The sequence below is a fragment of the Buceros rhinoceros genome, unplaced genomic scaffold (assembly GCF_000710305.1).
Source record: "Buceros rhinoceros silvestris isolate BGI_N320 unplaced genomic scaffold, ASM71030v1 scaffold12720, whole genome shotgun sequence".
Classification (NCBI taxonomy): domain Eukaryota; kingdom Metazoa; phylum Chordata; class Aves; order Bucerotiformes; family Bucerotidae; genus Buceros; species Buceros rhinoceros.
Genome location: NW_010387970.1, coordinates 102,287 through 127,818, shown reverse-complemented (window position 1 = coordinate 127,818; position 25,532 = coordinate 102,287). Strand labels below are relative to the sequence as shown.

The following is a 25,532-nucleotide window of genomic DNA, read 5'->3' as shown; positions in this document are numbered from 1 at the left end:
AAAAACAAACTGCAAACCTGTTCCTAAACGGGAAACACCCCAATATTTTTCTTTTAATTGCATTGTTTCCAAAGCAATGTTTTTGTTTTGCATTCCTCCAGTGACTTCCATGCTTGTGCTCTCTAACATAAAGCCTCAAAACATACAAGTACGTTATTGATCTCTGCTGTTTTATCATTTAATGTTGAACATTGTCTGGGTTTGGTTTGGTTTTTTTTTTTAATTGAAATCTAAGAATTTTTAAAGCAGTATATTAATTCGCCACTGTATTTCCTAAAGAATTTTGGTTTTCTGTTCTTCAGGGAATAGGGTGGACAGAGGGACCTAATACAAATGTTCAAAAAATATTTCTCCACAGAAGTTGAACTGGATTTCAAAATAAGGCATCGATATAGCGCACACTTCTGATGTTTATGTATTGAACTACAAGCTTTGCATGTGAAACATGAATAGATTTCAGTGCTTTCTGCATAACCTTCACCCCTTGTGAACACTTGAAAAGGACTAAGCCCATTTTAAAATCATGTTCTTCTTCAGAACAAATGATAATAACATAACAGCTACCTTTCTTATTGCAACCATTTAAGAATGCTCATACAGAAAAGAGAAGAATTTGTAAGCAAAGGGAGGAATGACCTTACCAGCATGCAAGTACGCCAGATCAGGGTTTTCAATGTCTGGGTGTAGTTCTTTCAAGTGGTTACGGAACTCCACAGGGATATTGGTTCCATAGTCACATTTAGGACAGTTATACATTTTCACGCCTTCATGCTTTCCTGTATGTAAGATGTGTTTACGGATGTTTTCAGCACAGTTAGACCTAAAAAGAGAAAAAAAAAAAGAAGTTATATAGCAATGTATTCCCTATTACTTGTTCAAATAAAACCTAGTGTTATAGCAGAAAATTAGTCACTACTCATCTCTCACTATCCACCTGATTTCTGCATCCTCTTAGGTTTTGCATAAATGTTGTCCTTTGCAAGGAGGCTCCCAAAGCTGTTTCAGGTTAACTCAGCAATACATCTGAACCAGAAGCATTTAAAAATGAACAATTTTTACATTTGCAAAAGTCTTATAATTTTTATTTTTCTTGATGGTAGTCAGTGATGAACAGAAATTAAGCAAAAGTAACTTAGCGAAACTGAAATACAGATGCCTGTAACACCCCAAACAGAGCTCACATGAACCTTTCCTACTCAGTTCCCACATTCCATAGGAGTTGCTGTTAATTATTTTTGTAAGGATATTCCCTCAACTCTCATTTCACTTTATGAATTATTCCTAGAAAAAGAATTGAGTTGATCAAGTTTATACCTTTTTGAAAATATGCACAGACTTTTATATCTTAATTACAGCTTTTCCACAAGCAGTGGAGTTTTCATGCATAAAAGTCAGAATACATACACAATTAGTTTTATCTTTTTCAAAGAAATGTTTATAATGACATTTCTGAAAAAAAGCTTAATATAAAAGATTTTGCATTTCTTTTATCCACAGAGATCCATGCTATGACAGTAATTTTTAATTTCCAGTCTTTAAAATTTTGCAGTATCATTCCAAAATTTTTCACGTTCACATTTCCTATTTATTCAGTCTGTGATGAATTCCATACAAAATATACTGCTTCTTCACTTATTTCAATCAGAAGTAATCATTACATTTATTCTTGCATCAAAATAGCAGCCTGTGTACGAATTTTTTAGATTTTCTTAGTACTGTACACTATTGATGTCGTCAAACTAAGAATAGAAATTCAGATTAACTGAAAAAAGTACAAACACTCAAGTGAACTATATAAATACGTAACACATCACAAATATTCAAATAAGACATCAGCAGTATTTTGAGCAACTGATTGTTTACCTGTCACTGTTAGAAATACCACAGGAACAGACACATAAAAAAAGGACCCCCAAAATAAACTCAAAGTAGCAGCTTGAAATTCTGCTGGAGTGCCTGTGTCTCCCTTGGAGATGGTCATAGTAAAGCTGGTATCTGCCTCACGGTGCTGCCAAAGCTCACCCTCTGTCATGTCCATCTGCTATATACCAGTATAATGATCAGACTCCTGAGAATGTCAGAGAACATACTTATGTTCACTGAAAAATATGGGAAATACTGGTCCTCAGCAACTTTCAGGATTCAGCCCTGAAAAATTACAATGCTCATAAATGTTCTTAAAATGAAACATGTATTTTATTAAAAAAAAAAAAGGATACTGTACACTGCAATGAAAGCAGGCGACAATCTTGTAACCTTCTTTTGTGGGTCATACTTTAAATGCAGTAGATTAAAGCAGAGCATACAAATCTGAAATAAAATATCTGTGTCCTTTTAGCTCAGCTCTCACATTATGTTAAGGAAAGATATCGAACTTTCTACTTTGAAATATTTCTCTGAAATATATAAAGGATCTGTGGAAAGACTGCGTGTAGACTCTGTAAGACTTGAGAAGAAATCCCAGCCTGTTCAAGTCATAAAAGGCCAGTTCTATCTCCTTTGATTTGTGAATTTGCTCCAACCACTTTAACTGAAGCAATCCTAAAGTCTCATTTACTCAGTCATCAGTAAATATCTGTGACTAAATACACCAACATACTGATATCATGGGAAATAAAAATTTTTAAAATATATATTTTTCCATAGAGAGTGGTGCCAGAAAGGCTTATTCAGAAATGAGGAATATGAGGTCATGAGGCATTACGAATGGCCTCTCATATGAGGTTGCAATGCAGCAATTGCAATCATAAAGTAAACTACGAAGGTATCACCTGGCAAATCCAAGCACTTTTGAAGCCAACTAATACCTTTAAATATGACATGACAAAAATGTACTGCATATAAAATGTTTTGTTTTTAATTATTCAGCATGCTTGAAACGCCTGTTTTATTAGGAGTCTTCTCCTGAGTACTGTACAAGTATGTTATTGTATGTCTGACACAAGTCTCTGTGTGTACATACACCACTTCACCCCACACGGATAAACACAGAGGTCTGTGATTTTACACAGCACTGTATTTTCATTAAAGGGATGTCTTGATAAACATCTAACTAAAATATGCTCGTGTTGCAATAGTGATGATAGCTAAGCATTTGACAGGCGTTGTGCTATAAGAGCCACTTCCAGGAGTTTGTAAACTTTGAGATAAAGATTCCCTTTGTTCTGCAATTTGGCAACTTAGAGCCGAGACCAAAAGAACTTGAGTAAAGTCTTTCTATTTTTTGAGTTCCACTCTCAATTACAGCCACAAATAAATAAATGCAGCTCTTAAGAGGCCAGTCTCTCTTCCAGCAAAGCTAAGCCAGAGGTTTCTAAGTTAAATTACTATTACAGTTTCATAATGTAAGCACGCTTTCATCCTTATGATCCATTTTCCTTTTTGAAAAAAAAATGTCTACATTTCTGGCAATTTTTCCATGCTCTGCAATAACAGGAAGGGATCTCATTAGAGAGCTTTAATTAGTCTAAAGCTATAGTCTATGGGTTTATATTTAATGCTGATAGAGAGAAACACAACATAAATTTTGTTATTTCACGTCTTGCAGTGATTCTTCTTATTGGACATGAAGAAAGGTTTGTGCCTCAATGCAAACCCCACAACAGTTCTATTAAAGGGAAGTAGAAGACTCGTACAGATTTTTCAGTGTCCACTCAGTGCTACACATGGTGAAAGACAAGATGGGACGTGTTATGAAGGCATGCTGCAAATGAACAGGAAATGCGGGGAGCTGAGAAGCTCAGCCCAGACTTCCCCTGCAACAAGCCTGCACGGCCTCCTCCATCAAAGACTGATACATCGGGAAGGGCACAGGCCTGCTTTCCACCGCACACATCCAGGAGAGCTCCTACACATCTGTAAAGGACAATGCTGTGAAGTAAGGGAGATGGATGACAAGTTCCTCCTGAGAAATGCAGCTACTGCTTAAGATGAAAGGAAAACCTCTTTGGCCGAAGATAAAAAAGGGCTTTTATCTCTAATGTTCATCGCACAGTGATGCACTCACGTTGCTGTTCGAGCCGCACATTTCATGTTGCCATTAGAAGTCCATTCCTACCAAACAGTTACCTGTCTTTCTTATAAATTAAATTTCTCCATAAATTAAAGGCTGCTGCACAGTCAAACATTATAAACGGGCAATGACTTGTCAGATATAAAATTGTAGTTTAGTCACAGAATCACAGAATGTTTGAGGTTGGAAGGGACCTCTGGAAGTCATCTGGTCCCATCCTCCTGCTCAAACAGGACCATTTTCAGGCAGGTTCTGAGTTACCTCCAAGGATGGAAACTCCCCAGCCTCCCTGGGCAAGCTGTACCAGTGCTCAGTCACCCTCACAGAGGAGGAATGTTTCCTGATGTTCAGAAGGAACCTCCTGTGTGTCAGTTTGTGTTCATTGCCTCTTATGCTGTCACTGGGCACCACTGAAAAGGAGCCTGGCTCCACTGCCTTTTCACCCTCTCTTCAGGCATTTGTGCACATTGATGACATCCCCTCCCTGCGTCTTCTCCAGGCTGAACAGTCCCAGCTCTCTCAGCCTTCCCTTATTTGAGAAAGATGCTTCAGTGTCTTCACAGTAAGTGCTGTCTGTGGTCATTACTCCTTCTCTCCCATCTTGCAGGGCTTAGCCAGTCCCACCAGCAGGCAGTACCAGCTGTATGAGGGCAGGGATTCTGACATCCCTTCCCCAGGCAGAGGTTTCAGCACCGGCCTCGCAGCTGGATGCAGGAGGTCACACTCTGCCCTCCTTCCAGCCAGCAGCACCGGTCTAAGCAGCCCATTGTGCACAGCGAATTCAGAGGTATGGCTGCCTGATACCAGAGTATTTACTGTCCTCATCTTTTACAAAGCATTTTGCATAAGAATCATGATGTAAGAGAAATTCACAAAACACCTGTTAATTCTAAATTTGGCCGTGCAGAATAGGAAGCCTCCTGTATTTTCTAAGGGGTTCGTCCATGAGAACACATTAGCATTGTATTCAGCTAAATGAAATACAGGAGGAAACGACCTATTTTTAAGATGTTTTAGTAATAGGGAATTGAAATTAGAACAGTCTTCCATTATGCAGTGCCTGACATTTTCAGAAAGATGCTCAATGCAAGACATGGAAACGGAAGGTTTCAGACGTGCAAATGAGGCAAAATGTTAATTATCTAGCCCACTAAGTTGTACAAATTTTAGCACCTTGTAGGGCTCTTATTTGTACAAAATAAACCTTTTTCCAAAGATTTTCTTCAGGACATTAGGTACAAACACCCTCTTTCTGCAGAGAAGTGCATATAACCTAAAGGACTTTGGGCAGCTCAGTGGATGTCACTATTTACAACATAAAACCAAAGACAGTGATACAGCCGACTGACTGAAAAGCTTTCTATGTATTTTTCCCTGTTCATCGGTATGAATCAAGTTCACTCTCATATGGAGAACATTCTGAAGGTCTTCTGCACTGTTCATACGCTGCTACATAACCTGCAAGAAGGACACTGAAATTGCAGTACTCTGATTGAAAAACAGTAAAGCCCCCAGACACATTATTCCAGAAAAAAAAGCAGTTATGATTAGAGGAAACTTCTCATGAAAACAGTATGTACCATCAGAGATTCTTCACCTCAGTTATTCACCAAAAATTTGCAGGTGTTTCTTTCACAGAGAAGGCCACCTTACTTGAAAACTGTCTTTAAATCAACACTGCAATAATGTAATTACACTAGAAAGGGAAAGCCACAGGTTTACAGAAACGCAAAGTCATATGGAACATTTAGCTTGACCTCGTGGATAGCACAGTTCATAAAAAGTGTGCCTAGTCATTCTTTCCTCAAACCCTAACTCTTTTTGGTAATAAAACACGAGTTTTCAGAGACACACTGAAATCTGATGGAAAGCAATGGGGAATCCATTGAAATCATATGCAAATTACTCTATAATTGTGTAATGTTACCATTTTATAAACTGCCCTATTTCTTATACTCCCACATCCAGCTAATAGTTAGTGCTACAATTCCAACATATCTTGCTCGGCTGGAGAATCCTCTGCTATCTGGACCTCTGGTGGATGAGCTACGGAGACCCAGTTCCTTTCACCTCACTTTGGAAAACCATCAGAATCTTCCTAAACACTTTTCAGTTGTAAACACTCCTTAAAGCTTTGAATGCTAGAGCGCATTTCCCACCACTGCTGCATATATGGATGCCAGGACATTCCTGATGCTCAGTGTTCTCCAGTTCCAGCCAGGAGTTCTGGGAGCTACCGGACACCCCTCGAAGCACCAAGAGCTCCATTCACTCATTTAAATGCAGGGGCCTTTCAGGATTTTTTCAGCATTGCTGCTGCCCAAAATACAACCCTCCTAGCCTGCCTTTATTTCTTACTTGCATTAGACTGGATGAAAAGCAGCATTCAGCAGAGTGACAGTAAACAACCTAATGGGCAATAGTCATTTGACAGGAAAGAAACAAATACCTCAATCTGTGGTAATTACATTATAGGAACAGGCTTATTCAATCACAACCTCCACAATGACAGTCACTCTGCCCAACTTCTACTAAGTGAAAACGCAGACAAACAAACCAACCAAAAATTCTTCCCAGCATACTCATCTACGTTTCCGTTTTTAAAATAAAATAAACTGATTGCCAGTTAACGCAAAGTAGCTACAACTTAATATGCAACCTGCATATACCACTGGCACTCAGTGCAGACCACAAGCTTAAAAATTACAGTATTGGCTTACCTCCTGAGTACTACAGGTCAATACAGTATTGCACAAGAAATAATAAAAAATAGAATGTATTTTTGGCCATGATATTTCAATACACTGAAAGTTAGTTGAAACTAACTTTATAAAACTATTTACTATACATTAACATACATAAACAACATATATATGTGCATATATAGACAAGAAATGTGGTACATTTTCATGGAACCACAGAATGCTTTGGGTCAAAAGGGACCTTTAAAGCTCATCTAGTCCAACCCCACCTTGCAGTGAGCAGGAACATCTTCAACCAGATCAGGTTGCTCAGAGCCCCGTCCAACCTGACCTGGAGTGTTTCCAGGGATGGGGCATCTACCACCTCTCTGGGCAACCTGGGCCAGTGTTTCACCACCCTCGCTTTAAAAAATTTCTTCCTTATACCTAGTCTGAGTCTCCTTTCTCATAGTTTAAAACCATCACTCCTTGTCCTGTCACAACAGGCCCTGCTAAAAAGTCTGTCCCCATCTTTCTTACGGGCCCCCTTCACATATTGAAAGGTCTCCCCAGAGCCTCCTCTTCTCCAGGCTGAACAACCCCAACTCTCTCAGCCTGTCCTCACAGCAGAGGTACTCCAGCCCTCAGATCATTTCTGCAGCCAGGCCATGTATTTTCTCAGTCTCCTCATTATCAGCACGCACCTGGGTTAATTATTCCTTGCTCTTTTCCTCCAAAAGCAAAAATCTTGCCTTTTATTTAGGTTTTAAATGACTGGGGGCACAATCACATGAAATTAGTGCTAGCACTCTGCAACCAACCTCAATTATCAAGTCACTTACGATAGTATTGCCAGGATTAGCAGCATACAGCTCCATGGGAACTCAGGAGGTCACTACAATGTACCCAGTGCCAGCCCGGTTCTGCCTATGCCACTGCTGGCAAACACCTCTCTGGGCAGTCCATAAAGACCTCTGGTGGACACTGGCAACAAACTGCTGGGGGACAGCAATGTCTTTACCACGGCGGCTGTTTCTGCAGTGAACATCTGCCCACAGCTGATGTTTTTCAACCCTACCAAACTAAGCTGACTGAAATACACACCCACAGTGTCAGAAAAACGCATGCCCGGCAATCTGGTGGCCACATGTACTGTCACGTTTTACATGTACTGCCATGTATTGCTGCTCAGAAAATGGGAGGTAGCCCATGAAAAAGACTACACTACATTTACATGCTTTAATGAGATTTTATGATACAGTCAGTTTCACAAAGGAAATAATAAAAATGTATTTGGGATTTATTCTGACAGTATTATAGTAACACCCAGGGATAATAATCGTAATGTTTTCTGCTTTTCCACATTTATAGCATTGCATTTTTTTCTGTAATGATCTATTTGTTATGACATACAGTATGTGTGACAGATGTCCAATGCTGGCTGCTAAAAAGTAGCAGAGCTCTGTAGGGAAGCAGCAAAAACTTGTGCGTCAGCACTGAAAATAATGGAAGATTGATAATTACTGCTTTCTGTCTCAGCTCCCTTCAGCTGACCAGCATGTCCAAATTGTAACCCGGCCACAGAACTTCCATGGTATTTACAGTGTATTGGAATAAAGATTCCCAATTCCAAATAACTGATCTTTACAAATACGTATGAGATGAGATAGCCAAAATGCACGCTTTTAAAGGCAAATTCTGGGTAAGTGATGGTTCTGAAGGGAAGTAGGACGTGAGGTTCTCTAGTCTTGTTTACCTCTAAGGAATCTGTGAAGCCAGGTTACAACCCTGCACAGTAAACAATCAAAAAAAAAAAAAAAAAGGGTAGTTTACAAGACACTTCACAATATAAAGAAAACCTGATTTTTGCAGAAAAAAAAAAAGTATCTGATTCCAAAGAAACAGTGGCTTCCTGCCTTAAATGTTTCCATTAATTCTGCTTTTCTACAGGAATAAGAAGAAATAAAGAGGAACCTTTTAGAAAGAAACCTTCAAATTAGGTCCAGACTACGAGACTTGGGAGCAGCAGGCGGAAAGGGTGCTGAAAGGCAGGGAGACGCGCCTCAGCTCTTGACCCGCACTGTGGTCCCCACTGCCCTGGGAGGTGCCGTGCAGAGCTGAGCTGCCCAGCTTCTGCTTCTGCCTGATCAGCTCTTTGGAGGGAGCCTCAGTGCCTCCTCATACTCACCAGAGAAGAAAAAAAAAGCACAAACAAAAAAAGCCGTTTTCCGCAGGATGGATCTACTGCTGATAACCCTCCATAACTTTTGCTAGAAGTCGGGGCTTCCTCCTTGCTGCAGGCAGAGTGGGCTCTGTAACAGCCTGGGTCAAGGCCCTGCGGACCTGCCTGTCTGCAGCACGAGGATGCGGAGGTCTGTTTTGCACTGTGCTCTGCTGCACTGTGTCAGCCAAGGTTTAGGTGGCAGAAGTAGGAGGTGGAGCTCATCTATTTCACGGTAACTGAGAATAATCACTCCATTGTTCACGGGCTTCCTCCCTCCCCCTTTCTTTTCTCCTTGGGGCAGATGGCATAAAAGAGAAGTTGGTCTGAGAAGCACCATTTCTGCAGTGGTGTAAGGATGGAGACCGGGCTTTGAGTATCATAGGCCTGATTTAGCAAGGTGCTTACACACTTGTGCAGCTTAAGTATGAGCAGCTCCATTGACTTCAAAAGAATGACTCACAAGCTTAAATTTATGTACATGATCAAATACCTCGCTGAAATGAGGCCATGGAAAGCATCCATTTTTTAAAAAAAGCTAGGATGAATTTAATTGAAGACACACATTTCCTTTCAACATCAATTTTTTCCCCTATTGTACTTCTTTTAATGACCACATAAAGTAACTGAACAATTCTGTAGAATCTGTTTGTATATCCTCAGGAACCCATAAAGTATTTTCACAAATATAAAAGTGTAGATGGAGCCTAAGAAAGGGTGTGGAGTCTATAGGCTGCACAAGATGCAACTGGGCTCCTAGTGTAGCTGGAGTCAGAAATACAGCAACAGACCCTAAAGGCTGCCTGTCAATCTCAGATGCAGATGGCACTTTTTCCAACTGGCCTTTGTGTCAGTTCCTTCAGCCACTTTAGTGACAACACGGCTCCCTAGAGGGCAGATCCTGGTGCTCTGCAGCCTGGATTCCCACCCAGGGCACTGTGGTCTGCACGATCTCTGCTCAAAGTAGGTTTTTTTAATGCTAATACATTGCCTCTTCTTGCCCTAGCCCAGCCCCAGCCCCCCATGCACAGAGACGGTCATTTTCTTCCTCATTTCAAATGTTCCAATTTATCAATGGAATAAGCACTCATTGTCTGAAAGATTCACTTTTGTTATGCATGCCAAAGTATAGATAAAATCCCTGCTAATAAAATCTGCAGATGACACTGTAATTGTTATCATGATGAGTAACGACGAGACGGGAGCCACACAGAGCAGTTTCATAAGCTAGGCCTGTTCAATCAGATCACGGACACATACAACTGCGTGTCAGGTTTCCCACCTCTGCACAACACATGCAGGTAACTTACAGCGTGAGCAGATGCTGTGAAAAGCTGTGGCACTGAAAACAATTTAGGGATTAGTGGACCAGCGGTTTAATGTGAGCTTCTGGTGTGATGCTATAAGCAGAAACGTCCCACGTCATCTTTAGACGTATAAGCAAGGAAGTATCAAGCAAATGTAAGGATGTAATGTTCTTTTTATGACATTGGAGAAATGAATTCTAGAACATCTACTTCCTGTATTACTGCCTGAATTTTAAAAAGGAAACAAACAGCCACAAAATTATTATAAGTAGAAATATAAGTTAAGGGGGAAAGAAAACCCCAAAACATTTAAATTAAAATTCAAAAAACTCTGCTTTGCTTATCACGCTTGAACTTGGGGCATAAGTAACTTAACAGGGAATAAACGTGTGATTAAGGGACACCTTAATTTAGAGAAAAACTACAACAAAACCAAACCCCAATGACTACAAGTTACAGTCAAATTCAAATGAGAAGAAAGCATAATTTCTTCAGCACTTACAGAAATTAACCTTTCTCACAAGGGCAGTGGGTTCTCCAACTTTCGATGTTTTCAGATCAAACCTGAATGTCTGTCTAGACAATAAAATTTAGTCAAATGCACGAGGATCAGTACAGAGCACAATGCGAAAAAACTATGCAGTTTGCTTTATGTAGAAGGTCAGACTAGCTGAGCTTAAGGCTTTTCCTGGGCTCAAAGTCTACAAGTACAGTTTAAGTCTGAAAAATGTCATTGTGAGGTCAGACATTTATTGTGTTTCCATGATGTCATGGAAATTTGTTCAGTCTGCAAATTAAAATATATTCTTCCTGGCTGTCAATACTGCAAAACTATCTTAGGTTCTCAAAGTCAAATTTGGTTCTTTAGTTGGAGGTATGATTGATTATCTGATCTAAAATCTGCCTTGAAAGTATATATTGGAGAAACATCATTCTCTTCAGATTATGTCCTCATAATGCCATTGTCTGCACAAATATAAGTAAATGCGGCATTTGGCTCTGTACTTTGAGCTTACTTCACAGTCATCATTCACTCCAGGACAACTGGTTTTAAGAGTAAGGAGCAAGCAAAACTTAAATTTTGTTCCTCCAAGAGTACATTTGCCTACAAGGACGCATTGCTGCTCAGTAAGAAATTGTAGATTCCAGGTATCGAGATTTTCACAGTAGATCCACGCATCAAGTGGATCGTTCACCCAGGGATACTGAAATGGATTACCGTGGAATGAAAGCGCTGAGCTAGGTCTTTGACTCACCTAGCATACCTGCTGCCTATACGCCGAGTAAAACCCATAGGATTGTTTCTAGCACTTCTACTTTGGACTACCCAAAGTCCCAGATAAACTGTCTTGTAAAAGTATCAGCTTAAAATTGGACTACCTAGAACAGATAAATTATTACTGTTCTTTCAACTATACAAAATTATGTTAAATATTAGACACAATACTTTAACTAGATGAGAAAGCAGGGCAACACAGTAAATACACTGAATGAGAAGAATAGGAACTGCCAGAATGGTACTGCTTCAAAAAGCTGGTCTACTGCACAAGAACAAAAAAATTTAAACACCAGGGAAAAGCCTTCCGAATGCCAATGAAATTCTGTCATATCAAGGAGTTTTATAGACCAATGCCAAATAAACGATCCTATTATCATGGAAGCAAAGGTTCTGTCTTAAAGAAAAAAAAAAAACGCAAACAAACATAAAAATAAGCCCCACCATATTGCACGAAAATCAACTTCTTTCATTTAGCATAGATGGTATTATGGAGTTGGTTTTTTTCCCCACAGGGTTAACATGAGAAGAGGTAAAATGGTAAAATATGAAACTTGTTCTTTGGCTCCATCTTTCACATTCCTGGATCATACTACAGCAAAAACTAATGAACTTGCTTATCTTTGAAAGCCCTTTTGCATGCTTCTTCCTTCACCCTTAGCTCTGATCCTCGCAGATCACCCCTTATGTGTGTGCCAGTTTTACTGGTATAATACGTGCCCTTTTATTAGTTGTGTTCTGATGATCTCTACTGAGAGATACTTAAAGCTTATACAAGTCAAAAAACTATTTTACCACTTCTGAAGAAAACTAATAGGGCAGAGTCACTGAATGATAAGAGAGGGAGACCACTGAATTTATTTAATAATCCATGTCCATTTCACAAAAATGCCCTGTGTAATCCTTTTAAAAATAATAACCTGTTCATTTCAGACCTTGCACAATGCTTCTCTTTGTCCCTTGTAAGTCTCTCAAATGTCTTATTTTAAAGGAATATATAGTACTCCCGGAAGACATTTTCCCATTTCTATTCTCTTCAACTCCTGCGAGCCCTTGTTCTGTGTGATAAGGCAATCTCCTTCGGGATCTGAGCTGTGTAGTTTCGCACCACGAGTGACAAGGACTCGACTTGAATAACTGCTGTGCGCAGGTTGTAATTATGTCAGCTGGAGTGTTGTACAAGGGGACTGATTAATGTGAGCCCCAGCCCAGGCACAGTCCCTATCAAAACCTTCGTGCAGGCCAGCAGTGGGGATGGGTTAAAGCAGAAAGACAAAACATGCTGTATCGCCCATGATAGATGAATTGCTCCAACAGTCTTCAGGCAGATGTTCCAGGACAGTATAATATACAATTACTCTGCCTTATCACCTTCCCAGGGACAATAAAGCTTCCTCCTTCTATAGCTCATGTGAGTGAAGGCAAAATTAGTTTTACTTTTACAACACTGACTCACTTATCATGTTGCCTTGATTGTGCTTTTACAGCTAAAGAAAACATATATTCCACTCTTTAACTAAAAAAAGCCTACAAAAAAAGAAACCCAACCCCCCAAAAACCCCTTGCACTCCTCACCTTTTATATAAAACCAAATGATTCCTTTGAATCTATTTTGCATTACAGCAGTACAGTCTTAAAGGGCTAATTCAGTACGTTATTCTAGGGAACACAACCAACTTTAGAACAACTGGAGCTATTCATGTGCTTAACGTTATATGTGCGTATACAAAGGTACATTACCGCATCAAATCAGAATGCACAGATAATAAAAAAATACGCAGGTTTGGTACAAAAGATGCCTATGTGAATAACATACCCTTGGTGACTATTTTAACTAAGCACTCATTCTAAAAATACCACAGTACTCTTGTAAAACAGTTCTTTGAGAAGTCATTAATCCACATACCTCTTTTAAAGGCCACAAGAGTTTACTGTATAACTATCATAAATAATCCAAGTATTTTCAAAAAGTAAACATAAATTAAGTAAATAATAGAAAGTTAGGAAGAAAACAATACATTTGTATGTATTTGATTCCTTTTTCTTATCTAGTGTACCCAGAAATTTTTTTTGGCTGCTGGGATGGAAGTACTCTGTATGTTCCCGGGCTATGCCCGAGTATTCACAGAACAGCAGCTTACTAACATGAAGTGAATAGTAAGAGAAGAATATAGCTCACAATATCCTGCAATCCTTTCTTTCTAAATACTGGATGGCTATAGATCAAGCAGATGTGCTTTAAAGAAAAGAGTCTAAATAGTTCCACTTGCATTCCAAGATGCATTGCTTTCAGTACTACCCTTTCTTCAGCTATATAACAATGACATGATCTCAATAACCAAAACAAATAATAAAAAAAAAGGCACCCAGAAATGCATTTAGAAAGACACATATTTGAAGGTCAGCTTTAAAAACAAAACAAGACTAAAGCAGCCAAGGTTGACCCTGACAACTCTTAAGACTGCATGTGTATTTGAAAAATTCTATTTATACGCATTTAGTTCTCATGAAAGGCATCGGGTTACAAGTGCTAGAAATGACAGATGAGATTTTCTCCAAGGAGACTATGGGAATTAGGCACTGACATTGCACTTCAACTGAATGCAGGCTGCCAGCTGTTCCAGCTTCTGCGATGGTTTAGCCAGTATCGTGGACTTGGTGAAGGTAAGGTTTCACCATAAGAGTACAGGCTTTCCCATACTCCTACGATAAAATGCAATCCTATGTTTACGGTGCAAAAACTGGCTCCAAGGAAGCCGCTATGTTCCCACTGCACAGCATACTGGCTTTAGAGGACAGCCCAGCATGGAAGAACAACAGAACAAACAGTCTCGGCCTCAGAAAAATTACAATCCGAACACTCAAAAGGTTATGATAATCAGAAAATAGGCACGAAGAGTAGCGATAGGTTTGGGAGAGAAAGTATCAGTAAAACAGGGTAGAAATAAGCTTATGCCTTGCTGAGATGCACTGTTGGGCACAGCAGCACTAGAAGGCAACCTAGTCTGTCCTTCATAACCATTCAAGTTCCCAATACAACTAGTGGAGATAAGAAAGAACTAATGTTGGTCTCAAGATTTGCTTAAATTAGGTATCCGCTTTTTCTAAAGAAAGTGCAAGTAGCCAGTATGAAACAGCAGGAGCTCTCTCCTGCTCAAGAAAAAGAAACTCTTTACAGAAATTAAGGCACTGTTCTAGGAAGCAGAACTCCTGAGTTTTGGGCTGCCCTTATCTTGAGGAGAGCTGAATCCTTTTCTCCTGTGTCCTAGGAAAGTGTATTAGCTGGCACGAATTATCCTGCACACACCCTTTCTTCTTGAGAACTGCCAACGGACAGTGAGGAACTTCCAGAGCCGAAAGCAGACCTATCCCTGTTTTCAGAATTCTTCTTCCGTTTTCAGTTATGTTCCCCATATAACTTCCTAAAAAATCCAAACACCAGGCTCCCAAAGCCCTGTTCTGTGCCCTCTCAGCTGAGAATCCTAAACACTACGTAGAATCAGGCTGCAGACAGCACTGCCATTATCAGTTAAATGAATCCTGACTTGTGTGATGTTCAGGCCTCTAACACATACCCAAGCACACAGGAACAGGAGTCTGTTCATCTACAAGGTGTACCAAAAGTCTTGCAGCAGAGATGCCCATCTCCCCAGGAGCGTGCCTCAGTGATTTCACTTAGTTGTGCAAGAATTTGCAAACTTGGTAGAAAGGGAACTGAAAAAAACAGAAACTCCTCAAGGAGTAGCTGCTCTTGGATTTAGGTGGGTTTTGGCACGATTTAGCGGATCTGGATCCTCTCTGCAAAGTTGAGTAGAAACTAGAAGCATCTGGCTACTTGATCCCACAATCTGCTCGCCTAATTTAACTTTTTTACTGTTCAGATACAAAGCCTTGTGAAAGGTGTTGCCGACTTCCTGGCTTCCATTCCTCTCTCAAGAAGCAAGGACTTCATGACAGGTGGAGAATCATTGCTTCACTGAGGACATGGAGGTGATGTGATTAACATCAGTGGGGCCAGGACTTTATTCCCTGTCTTTATTTTTGTTTTACAGTATCGACCCCTTGACAGTCCGCACTATCCAGCCAGTGAGAGTTGACTCCCAATTGAGCTACAGCGCAGAGAAGGGCTTAGTTATAATCCTTTCTCTTACAGTACTCCTGCCAAGCTCCTGGTGAAACGAAACTAAAAAAGGGCACTTCAGAGCAGGCAAAGAAAAGATTCTCCTGATATTAAGTTGTACTGTTCTGAGAGAAAAGAAATCCAAACATGAAGGAGGAAGCCAGGAACAGATGCAGCTGAACAGGAACGCAGGTAGAATGAACAATGCTGCATTTGCCTTTCAGAATACGCTTCTGCAACCTCCAGCACTAACAGAGCCAGCATCGCCCAACGCTGGATACTCACCTCCTGCCCCACCACCCAGCAACACCCAGCAGTTCCCAAGAGCTGCACGCCCTGGCCTTTGCCAGGCTGATTGCCTGACTTGATACTGCTGCATTTATTTAAATGGAATGGATAATACCCGCCTATTTTGCCCTCGCAAGGGCTCAGATTTAGGTCTCTGATCTGACACAGACTTGAACAAAACTGGTACAAATTCTGTTATCTTCCTTGTACTATCATTTCTTGTACTTGAAAGCATTTTTTATTGCTCCTCAAAATGACTACATTTTAGCATATAAAAATCAATCAGCTAAATACCGTATAAGATGACTGTGCTATAATTTATTAGCGCTGATCAAAATCTTAAAGGCTGAGTAATTAAAATTCAAATTAAAATGTGATGAAAGTCACATTTAGTCACTTAAATGAAGAGGCTGAATTCCAAATAGGTACAGAGCCACTGGACCCCATGTGAAATGAGAATTAATGGATGCTCAGTATCACTGAAAACACGTAAAAAGAACTTAGTATTTGTTCAAACTTTGCTTCTTTTCCTCACGTAAATACATCTAACTGGATCTATGTAGTATATCACAGTTTGCCAGTAAATGACCTAAAGAAATCAGAAGAAATGCCAAAGAAAGCACTTGTGGAATAATCTCTCTCATCTTCTCTAATGGGAAGCTTCTTCCTATTCAATGACTGAGTAAGAAATGACAGTGTTCTTAGGGGTACAAATATTTTGCAAATAATCTCTTTGCTAAAGAAAAACATAGATAGCTGGGTGTGTTCTCCTTACCCGTAAAAATACCTTTGAGGTTTAACTTTTAAAATTATCTGTCCTGACAACTTGCAACAGACAGTGAATTTGGGACCTAAACCCGTTGATACCTGAGCACTGTACCAACTGAAACACAGTTTCCTACGGATTTTTGCCCTGTTCAATCAGTTTCCCGATTCAGTAACAGCAGCTCTCCACCATGTCCTTCAAGATCTACCCATCAGTAGCTGTGCTCGGTGGTGAGGCTACAACAATACACTAGCCGGTTGTAAGAGAAGAATGCATGAGAGCTGAATTTTGCCTGCCTGTTTCCTCCCTCTCCTCATCCACATTATCTGAGCAAATACTATGGGGTGTCACTTTTGACTGAAACTGGCCAACAGCTTAATAAGTTAGTAAAGAAACAGACAGAAGATGGATGGATGGACTGCTGCAAGTCTCAGAATAAGTTAGGGACATCAAGCTAAAAATCAGTCCTCGTCAGCTGATTTATAAAAAATGCCTTTTCAAACTAAAGACACATCCCTTTCCTGAAAAGAAAACGAATGGATATAATACATTAAGATACCCATAGCAGATATCTCAGAATAACAAAAAGATGTATGAAATACCACATTTTCCTAATGAAATATCCCATTTTTCTAATGAAAAATCATCAGAGCTCAAGAATTCAATTTGATAATCACAGTACCTTCTACAACTTCAAAGGATTTTAAGTATTGTTTGCCCTGTAGACTGTGCGTGCAAAATTTCAACAGAAATGTTTTGAGGAAGCTCAGTATGGGAAGATGTTCCACATAGGATTTCCAGCAGAACAAATTATGTCCTTGTCTAGAGCTGTTAGACAGAATCCATAATTACCTTGAACAGGGATTGAAGAAGAGTGCACCGAAGTTACAAATATAAAGCTATAAATACTATCTTTTAAGTACCAGTAATATCACAATGAACTAGCAGGATGATGTTCAGGCAGTTCATGATGTCACTAGAACTACTGGATGTATTTACAGGATAGTAATGCAAACAATTCTACAGTATTTATGAACTGCAGAGTTTCTAGTTGTGTTTTTTAAATGATAACATCACTAAAAATACAGGAAGATAGCAATGCTGAAGAACATGAGAAGGAGTGTTACTTTAAAGCATTATTTAAAAATACACATATATGTGTAAGGACCGATATTCTGGGAATCATGGTGAGCTGGGCAGCTTGCTTAAGTGGAAGGGAAAACAAACCAGAACCGGACTGAAGGTCAGCTGGCCTGAGGTACAGACAACCTGCAGCTACCAGTGCTGGGAGCACCAAGGCGGTCTGGACACCCTTTGAGAGTCAAAAGTCACTTTTGCAACCTCCTCTTTGCTTTAGGAAGAATAATCGGTTTGCTCTTAGGCTGTGAAGAGCAGCAGCTACTTTCTATCCCTCTTGGTTCCCACTACCTCCCTATTTCAGTTCATTTACTGAAGGAGGTGGATGAATACCGAGGAATGTCTCCACTCCAATCCCCTGGCCCGTGGTGGGGGGAGAAAATCAAAGAGCACTGGGTTCTGGTTTTTCCCCTTAATTATTTTTCCGTTATTGAAATAACACATTTAAAAAGAAATTAAAGCACAAAATTCAGGTACATGTAGTTATGCAGCAAGTTAAAGACAAAAGCTAAACAAACAAACTGAATATAATAAAAGGTTTCCATGAATGCTATTCTCACCACTTTTAACTTTTTAAATAGAGAATGGTAACACCAGAGCAGCACTCCGCCACTTGCAATACCAAAACGGACGGCTTTACGTGCTGGCTTTTAGAAAGCAGGTCCCTAGGAAGCCTCGGCAGTATCTACACCTGCTGTTCAGACCAGAACAAGGGTAGCAAAGCCACAGACCATCCCAGACAGGAACTACAGGCTCCTCTCCAGGCCGTCTCTTTGTAAGTAAAGCCTCGAGTGAAACGCATCCCTGATCCATGGCTTATGAGAACAAAGCAGAGTATCACACAGCAGAGTCTGTAAAGTGGTTTTAGGGAAGGCGAGCTGTTGTATACCAAACAGCCTGTCCTCCCTGCACCACATTTTCCTATGGGGAACAGACTTTCTATTCCCAGAAGCGCAGGAAACAGTAAAGGTGACTGACGGAATGGAGAGCTGCAAGGCACATGCAAACCTTGAGACAAACTCTCCTCCTTTCTGCCAAGGCTTTTACTGCCCAAACTTAAGCAGCAGCTTTGAATCCATGGGTTGTGCGGCAACATCCCAGGAACTGCAAACTCCCAAATCTCTGATGCCTCTGTGTCCAAAGCAGATTGTCTGGAGAACCAAAGATCTCAGAGGTGGGCTTTCCGTCCATCGGGACCACACCAGGGAGAGGGTGGCCATGAGCACCAGCCTCCCAAAACCCAGGTGCCGACTCTGCCCAAAGCCTCGTTCCCAACATATTGTACTGTGGTTGCTGGAAAACGGCTTCCAGCCACACTGGAAAGGTGCAGGCGTGGCACATGAAGCCCATGACTTCCACTTTTGAGACAAGGAGCCTCACGGTGAGGCAGAGGCTTTAGTACCTGTGTTCCCTGCTCCAGGGGAGTTTGAGCAGAAGCTGTCACAGAGACGAGGGCAACTCTGCTGGAACGCACAAGAGATTTTATTTCACTTCAATGAATGAGGAGCTTCTAACAAAGCCAGATCTATTTGGAAAATTGCTCATCAACTCTAAGGCTTTAGAAGTATCTAACAGAATTCTCAAATGAAAAAGCTCAGTTTTTTCCTCTTCTTTCCTTCACTTTCTATTAAAAAATTATTTACTTTCTCTCATTTTCATCAGCCTGTAAAGGGAAAAAAAATGTTCCTTTTCTGCAGCTTGCACTAGGCTACACCTCTTTCTGGAACAGTTTCTGGACTGAATTTATTTTCTGTCACTACCCAACATTTTAACCTGTTTTTATGTCATGTATATGAGGGAGGAAGAGGGAAGGTTGTCACAAAGACAGCATTAATACAGAAACTCTTTCACGTGGTAGCAGCCGTATTGCCTAGAGAATAAACCACACGTAACCCAACAGGCTAATGCCTATTAATTTCATCTTGCAGGCCTGTCACACTACCAAACATTTTCAGATTGCTAACTACAAGCCAGGTACTTAGTTGGTAGTCAGCAATCATCATAATTCCTTGCAGATTTTGCCACCCCCAAAGATAGCTTTGGCTCTTTTATAATGACTGGATTGGAGATTAAAGAACAGTAAAAGAAACAAACATGTTTATTTTTTATTCTGTGTTAACAGGCAAGAGCAAAGAAAACACATACAGTCACTCTAGCCTTTTTTTAAACTACTTTTTACCTAAAAGGGTCATATTAATTAAGCTATGATGCCAATGATTACTTTTAGATCAAATTATTTCAACAAATTAAAGTTCATTTGTAGACATAAAAGAAGATCTTCACTGTACATTTTTATCAGAAGCACTGTAAGAACAGGAAATTACAAGTCTTTTTTGTTACTAAAAGCTATGTTAAGATCACAGCCTTGCCATTCATCTTGATGTTAGTACTAAAATTTTATTTACTATCAAAACGCAACCTACATAAGATTAATTTAGTTTGAAATACATGCTGGTGTTCCAGACTTATAAACATTAATTAACTATGTATTAAATATAAATAAGGTATATTTATTATAGTATATTTATGATCCTTAAGAAAGAGGAATAGATAAGACAGTGATGACCGCATGTGATAGGGAAAAGGAAGTGTGAGGACAGGGGGAAGATAAAAAGCGATAATAGAAGACATTAGTTACATTAATCTGTCTTCTGCATGAAGTGGTCTTATTCACATTTCCTAAACACCAAATTCTTTAGCTTTTGGGCTAAGTGTGTTGAACCCTGATTGGAAAAAACAAAACAAAACAACCTGTTCTGCAGAACTTAAAAGTGTGAACAAACCAATGGAGCGCTGAGCTAGGGACACGACAGGCTGTAACAGAGAGAAGCTGTCAGAAGTTAAAACCACCATGAGGGAATTTTTACAGTGATATCGAAATGGCTGCATGTCGCAGAGACATTACATGCAGTGGTCACCCCTGAGTGATTTCACATGGCATTTAGGCTTAAATGCATCATTGAGAAGTTGTTCTTCATAGAACTCAGTCCAAAATGAGGCTAGAATAGCACTATCAATGCTTGCAATTGCATCACTGGTTTAAAGATACTTGGGTAGATCCTTGAAGTCCCAAGTGCAGAGGTTCAGCGTTAGCATGACAACAGATGTGTTGAATTTAAAAGGCCATTTTTAATTCCTCTTAGCTAGAGTGGACACAGGAAAAAAAAAATCAGGAAACAGGAATAAATGAACAATAGAAATAAGAAAAAATCCCAATCAAACAAAAAGCTTGAGTTACCAATGCTCATGTAATTACTGATGGAATTCCATATCATAAGGAGCAAGTATTATTCATTAAAATAAACAAAAAAACATATTACCCTTCTACCACGTAAAGTGCATTTACTATGCCATCAATTAAAAATACAGAAAGCAAAGGACTTCCCAAAGTCACTATACTACTGCGTGCTGCGCAAAAGCCTCTTAACAGGGCAATTTCATTGTGGACCAGAGTCATCAAGTCTACGTATACCAACATACTCTTGCGGCTGTGTACATACATGTCTTTTCTACAGAAACAGTCGTGTCTCTTAAGCAGTTCATATGATGACACCGGCATCTGGCAGGGAGGACAGGGACAGCTGCGAGAGAAGGAGTTTAAGTTCTTTTGTTCACTGCTGCCAACACGATTCCCCAGGACGGCGGAGGCAGGATTTCTCAGTCAGTGCAGACAGCACACACATCCCCCAGCGAGGGCCGGATCAATACTCTGGTTCTACAGATTTCTGAATGGTAGGAACCTCATGCGAAGTCAACATGACAGCTGATCTGTATTTTGCACTATCACATTGCATATCGTTATTCTGAGTTTACCATATGAACTATTCGCTATAACTTGGGTGAATATAAAGTTTTATTAAGCAACAGCAACTTCATAAAAGGAATAATACTGACCAACGTTCTGTATGCTATGTATTCACTAGAATAATTAAAGTGGTTTTGTGCCTAAATCTGAATTTTAGCTCAGATTACTTTTCTTTTAGAGACTTAAATGCTACAGCATATTTTATTCCAGATTAATAGAAATACTATCAAATATTTTATCTGAATGTTTATTAAAAACTAAGGGCTGAGGAGTTTGTGTCTGGGAACTATGCCCAAGCACTGACAGAATTTCTCCCTAAACTTCTATCTCCATTTGTTTACATGTTTACATGTCTGCTAGCACAAGGACTGCATATCCTCCACTCCTGCTGCTGATCACAACAGAAGCTTAAGTGCTTCCTGAAGGCCCAGCTTGCTCTGTTACATGCACGCATTATTTTCCTTAGCAATTTATTATTAGTACAAAGTATGTGCACTTTTTTTGCCTAATTCTGCCCTTGTGATATACATAAAGAAGGGTTTTTCCATAGTGCAGTGGTGGTTGCCACTTGGAGTCCTCATCAGCCTAATGTTCCATACAGTTGTAGAACCTAGTTATTTCCTTTACACGCATATTAAACCTCACTGGTTACAAAGAGCATATTAATGTCAATGTTTCATAATTTTATGTAGAAGTTGCCCTAACAGCCTTTCAGATTTGCTGTACGTCCATATTGTTCCCTCAGCATCCCAGTCACCCTTGATGTAAGCAGGGAACACCGTGCAGCTGATGCCACCTTACCAAGACAACTGAAGGTTATTACATGCACCAAAATACACAGAGAGAAAACACTTACTTTGCACATTCTCGTGACTTAGGTGCAAATCCTGGAGTATATTACAAACTGGTCTTTACAACCTATGAGCAGATACTATAAGTCAAAGGCAAGTAGGAACTCCCTAGGGATGCTGTCCAAAAAAAGAAAAGTAGCCCCTGTGGAGTCACTCCCCCTAAGTCATGCTGCCGCTGCTGCTGAAAACATGCAATGAATCCTTCTGCAGTTGGAATTTCAGATGCCATAATCCCTTACAGAATGTTGTCTAATTATTTTATTATGCATAATAAATGTAAAATATTTATTTTAGTTTACATAATTATATTAAAAATGTATGCTATTTATTCTCAGTCTTGTAAGACATCCTTCACAAGTCATATACTTTATAGAAAGGTGCATTTACAGAATTAATGCTGTTTTGCTGGCCTAGCTGTTTGTTTCACACAGCTTCTAAACCCCCTCCTCTATGGCTGCAAAACTTCACCAGTCCCCTGGATGTTGCCCTCCATTCCCTCCTTCTGCTCACTACCATGGGTATTCCACGCAAAACAAACCCAGAGAATCCCAGAGAAATGGGAGTCATTTTGTTTAATTACAGCCCAGGGATGGCACAAAGCACATTAATATTACACCTGTCCCACACTCTCACGGCCAAAGCTGTAGCAATCCCGTGTCTGTATCACAAAACTATGCCAGTGCTCCTCCTGAACCCTGAACTCCAACAGATTCGACTACGTGAGAAAAGCAGGGCTCTGCCTTTTGCCTCTCTCCACCACAAAAGAACGTAATCCAGATCCATTTCATACTGAAACATGCCCCTCACAGCCACCATGAACATAAATTATTACTGGCCTGAGAAACCGTGATTGTGACGTGGAAAGTCAGCACCAACGGGAGTTGAATTTAAAGCCTAACATAGGACCAAAATTTAAAGCCTAACATAGACATATGTAAAAAACAGTTCGGTTTTTGATAATTCTGTGTATCTGCATCCTTCACTGACATCATCAGTTACGACGTCAATGATTCCATCCACTGATTCCATCCGTTATGGAATTCATTATGGAATTTTAGCACTTCTGAAATCAGTTAAGTTCAGGTGACTAAATAAGCTGCAGGTTTAGAAAGTCTAGTCACAGACTACACAACCCACAGATTCAGAAATCAGTTGAAGTTCGCGGCCGTTGTGCAGTTTCAGGAGGTCATACAGCTCTTGACTACTTCACCAGCGTGCCCACTACCCAAGGCAAAGAGTCCTGCTGTCAGTGTAACTCCAGGGTTGTGTACTCTGAGAAGTTCAGCCGCATAACACATCTCTCTTAAACGACTAAGAAATATAAAGTAAGCATTGCATATGTAATGGTGGTGTAGGGCCCTGTGAGACCAATTCTGTATTATAAAATTAAGTTGCACATTAATTAGGAGTGAATGAATAGTTTTGTATGGTAAAGCACACTGACTTCAGAACGGAAAGACATGCTGTGTGATTTGAAAAACTAAATGCAAAAGAAAATTCTGCATATTTTTATCTAAATAGGGCAAAACGAAATTGAAAACACAAATGTGAAAAAATGTAACCAACACATTTACTGAACAAATTTTTGTATGTATGAATATATGTATTTTTCTTCCTTCAAAAGGAATTGCCTCTTGAAAACTAGACTGAAAATATATTTTCAAATTATAATTGTTACTAGAAGTTGCATACTACTATATAGAAAAGCAGATCTTCATTTCTTTGTTATCGATACACAGAAGACAGAAAAAAATAATATCAAGTGCTCACAGTACAAAAAGTAGACATGAAAGGTAACATTTTTTGCAAGAACATTTAAGTACAACCATAAACACAGATTATAAAAGCAACTTGGTGAAATAAAATGAGCAAAATCTTCCATTTTCTTTTTGGGAATATGCATACCCTTGAGAATATATAATTTGTGAGCTAAAAAATGCGAGTTTAGTGTATTTTTCACCTCAGAAAACCACATCCATTCATGTCTTTTCCTAGTTAAGAAAAGAATTTCTCAAGCTGTGGGTTATGTAGGGAATAAATTCCCTTTTCTGTTCCATGCAGCCAAAATCAGTCTTTTCCCCATAGTATTTTGCAGCCTATTTCACTTCAGTTTTTGTCTGTCCGGTCACAGGTGATCCAGATTTCCGTATCAGCTCCTAAATTCCGATCAGTTTCTTTTCAGAGCCTTCCTTTCTGTACTCCTAGCCAGGGTTTGCTAGCCTTTCACTCGCTAGACTGGCAAGAGTTTTTGCAGGATGATTGTTGACAATTTCCTCTCGAGGAACTGAAAAGCTCGCAATCAGGAGTCTCTGAGAACCGTCTGAGCACTGATGAGCTGAACAGGAATAATTAAGGTACCTCGTATTTAGACACTCTTTTAATTCAAGTGTCTCAAACTACTTTACAGAATTGAGAGATCACTTCACCTATCAGTCAAAGGAGACTTTATGGTAGCACTAACAATACTCTGCTCCATATCCGTACACAAAATGAGGAATATTCACCTCGCTGAAACTCCAAGGGTCATTAGAGAGTCTGCAGTTGCCAGGCAACACTAAACAGCAACATATGAAATAGTCCGGATGAACTCACAGTGCAAGGGCTGAGCTGAAAGCATCACAGGGAGACCTCAACCACTGGACACAGGGTGAATTTTATCACTAGGTCAGCACATTTTAAAATCTTTATCTTGTGTTTTCTGTAGGTGACACTCGCAAGAGCATATAGTGTCTGCTGAAACGGTGTAAAGGACATTACTGAGAGAGCTGCTACTACCTTTCCATGAAACTGCGCGAGTTGACAAGGAGGCAACTCGTGATTCCCTTAAAATCATATTTTAAAATAAAAAAAGAGAAAGAAAAAAATGAGAGGGGTGGATAGAGAGCAAAAAACACACTTGCCAACAAAGCTGGCTGATACTTCAGGATTGTGGAAACTGGCAGGCACGAGCAGGACTGCTGGGCTAATAATTAGAGCAGCCCCTCTACTGGCTCCTCTGCAGTTGCACAGAGTGTCTCACCGCCTCTACGAACCTGCATCAGCAGCACAGCTCTGATTCCTGCATTCCT

At 39.9% G+C, this 25,532-nt stretch overlaps 1 protein-coding gene across 1 annotated transcript in view; it reads right to left on the bottom strand.

Moving 5' to 3' along the window:
* Nucleotides 1–641: 641 nt before the first annotated feature.
* The window catches only part of LOC104498626 (zinc finger protein 407-like), a gene marked incomplete at its 3' end in the record, with an annotated part of 45,036 nt that continues 20,145 nt past the window's right edge, over nt 642–25,532 (bottom strand). Inside the window, exon 5 of the mRNA XM_010142065.1 lies at nt 642–820. Within this exon, the coding sequence (XP_010140367.1) occupies nt 642–820 (179 nt within the window). The remainder of the gene's footprint in view (nt 821–25,532) is intronic.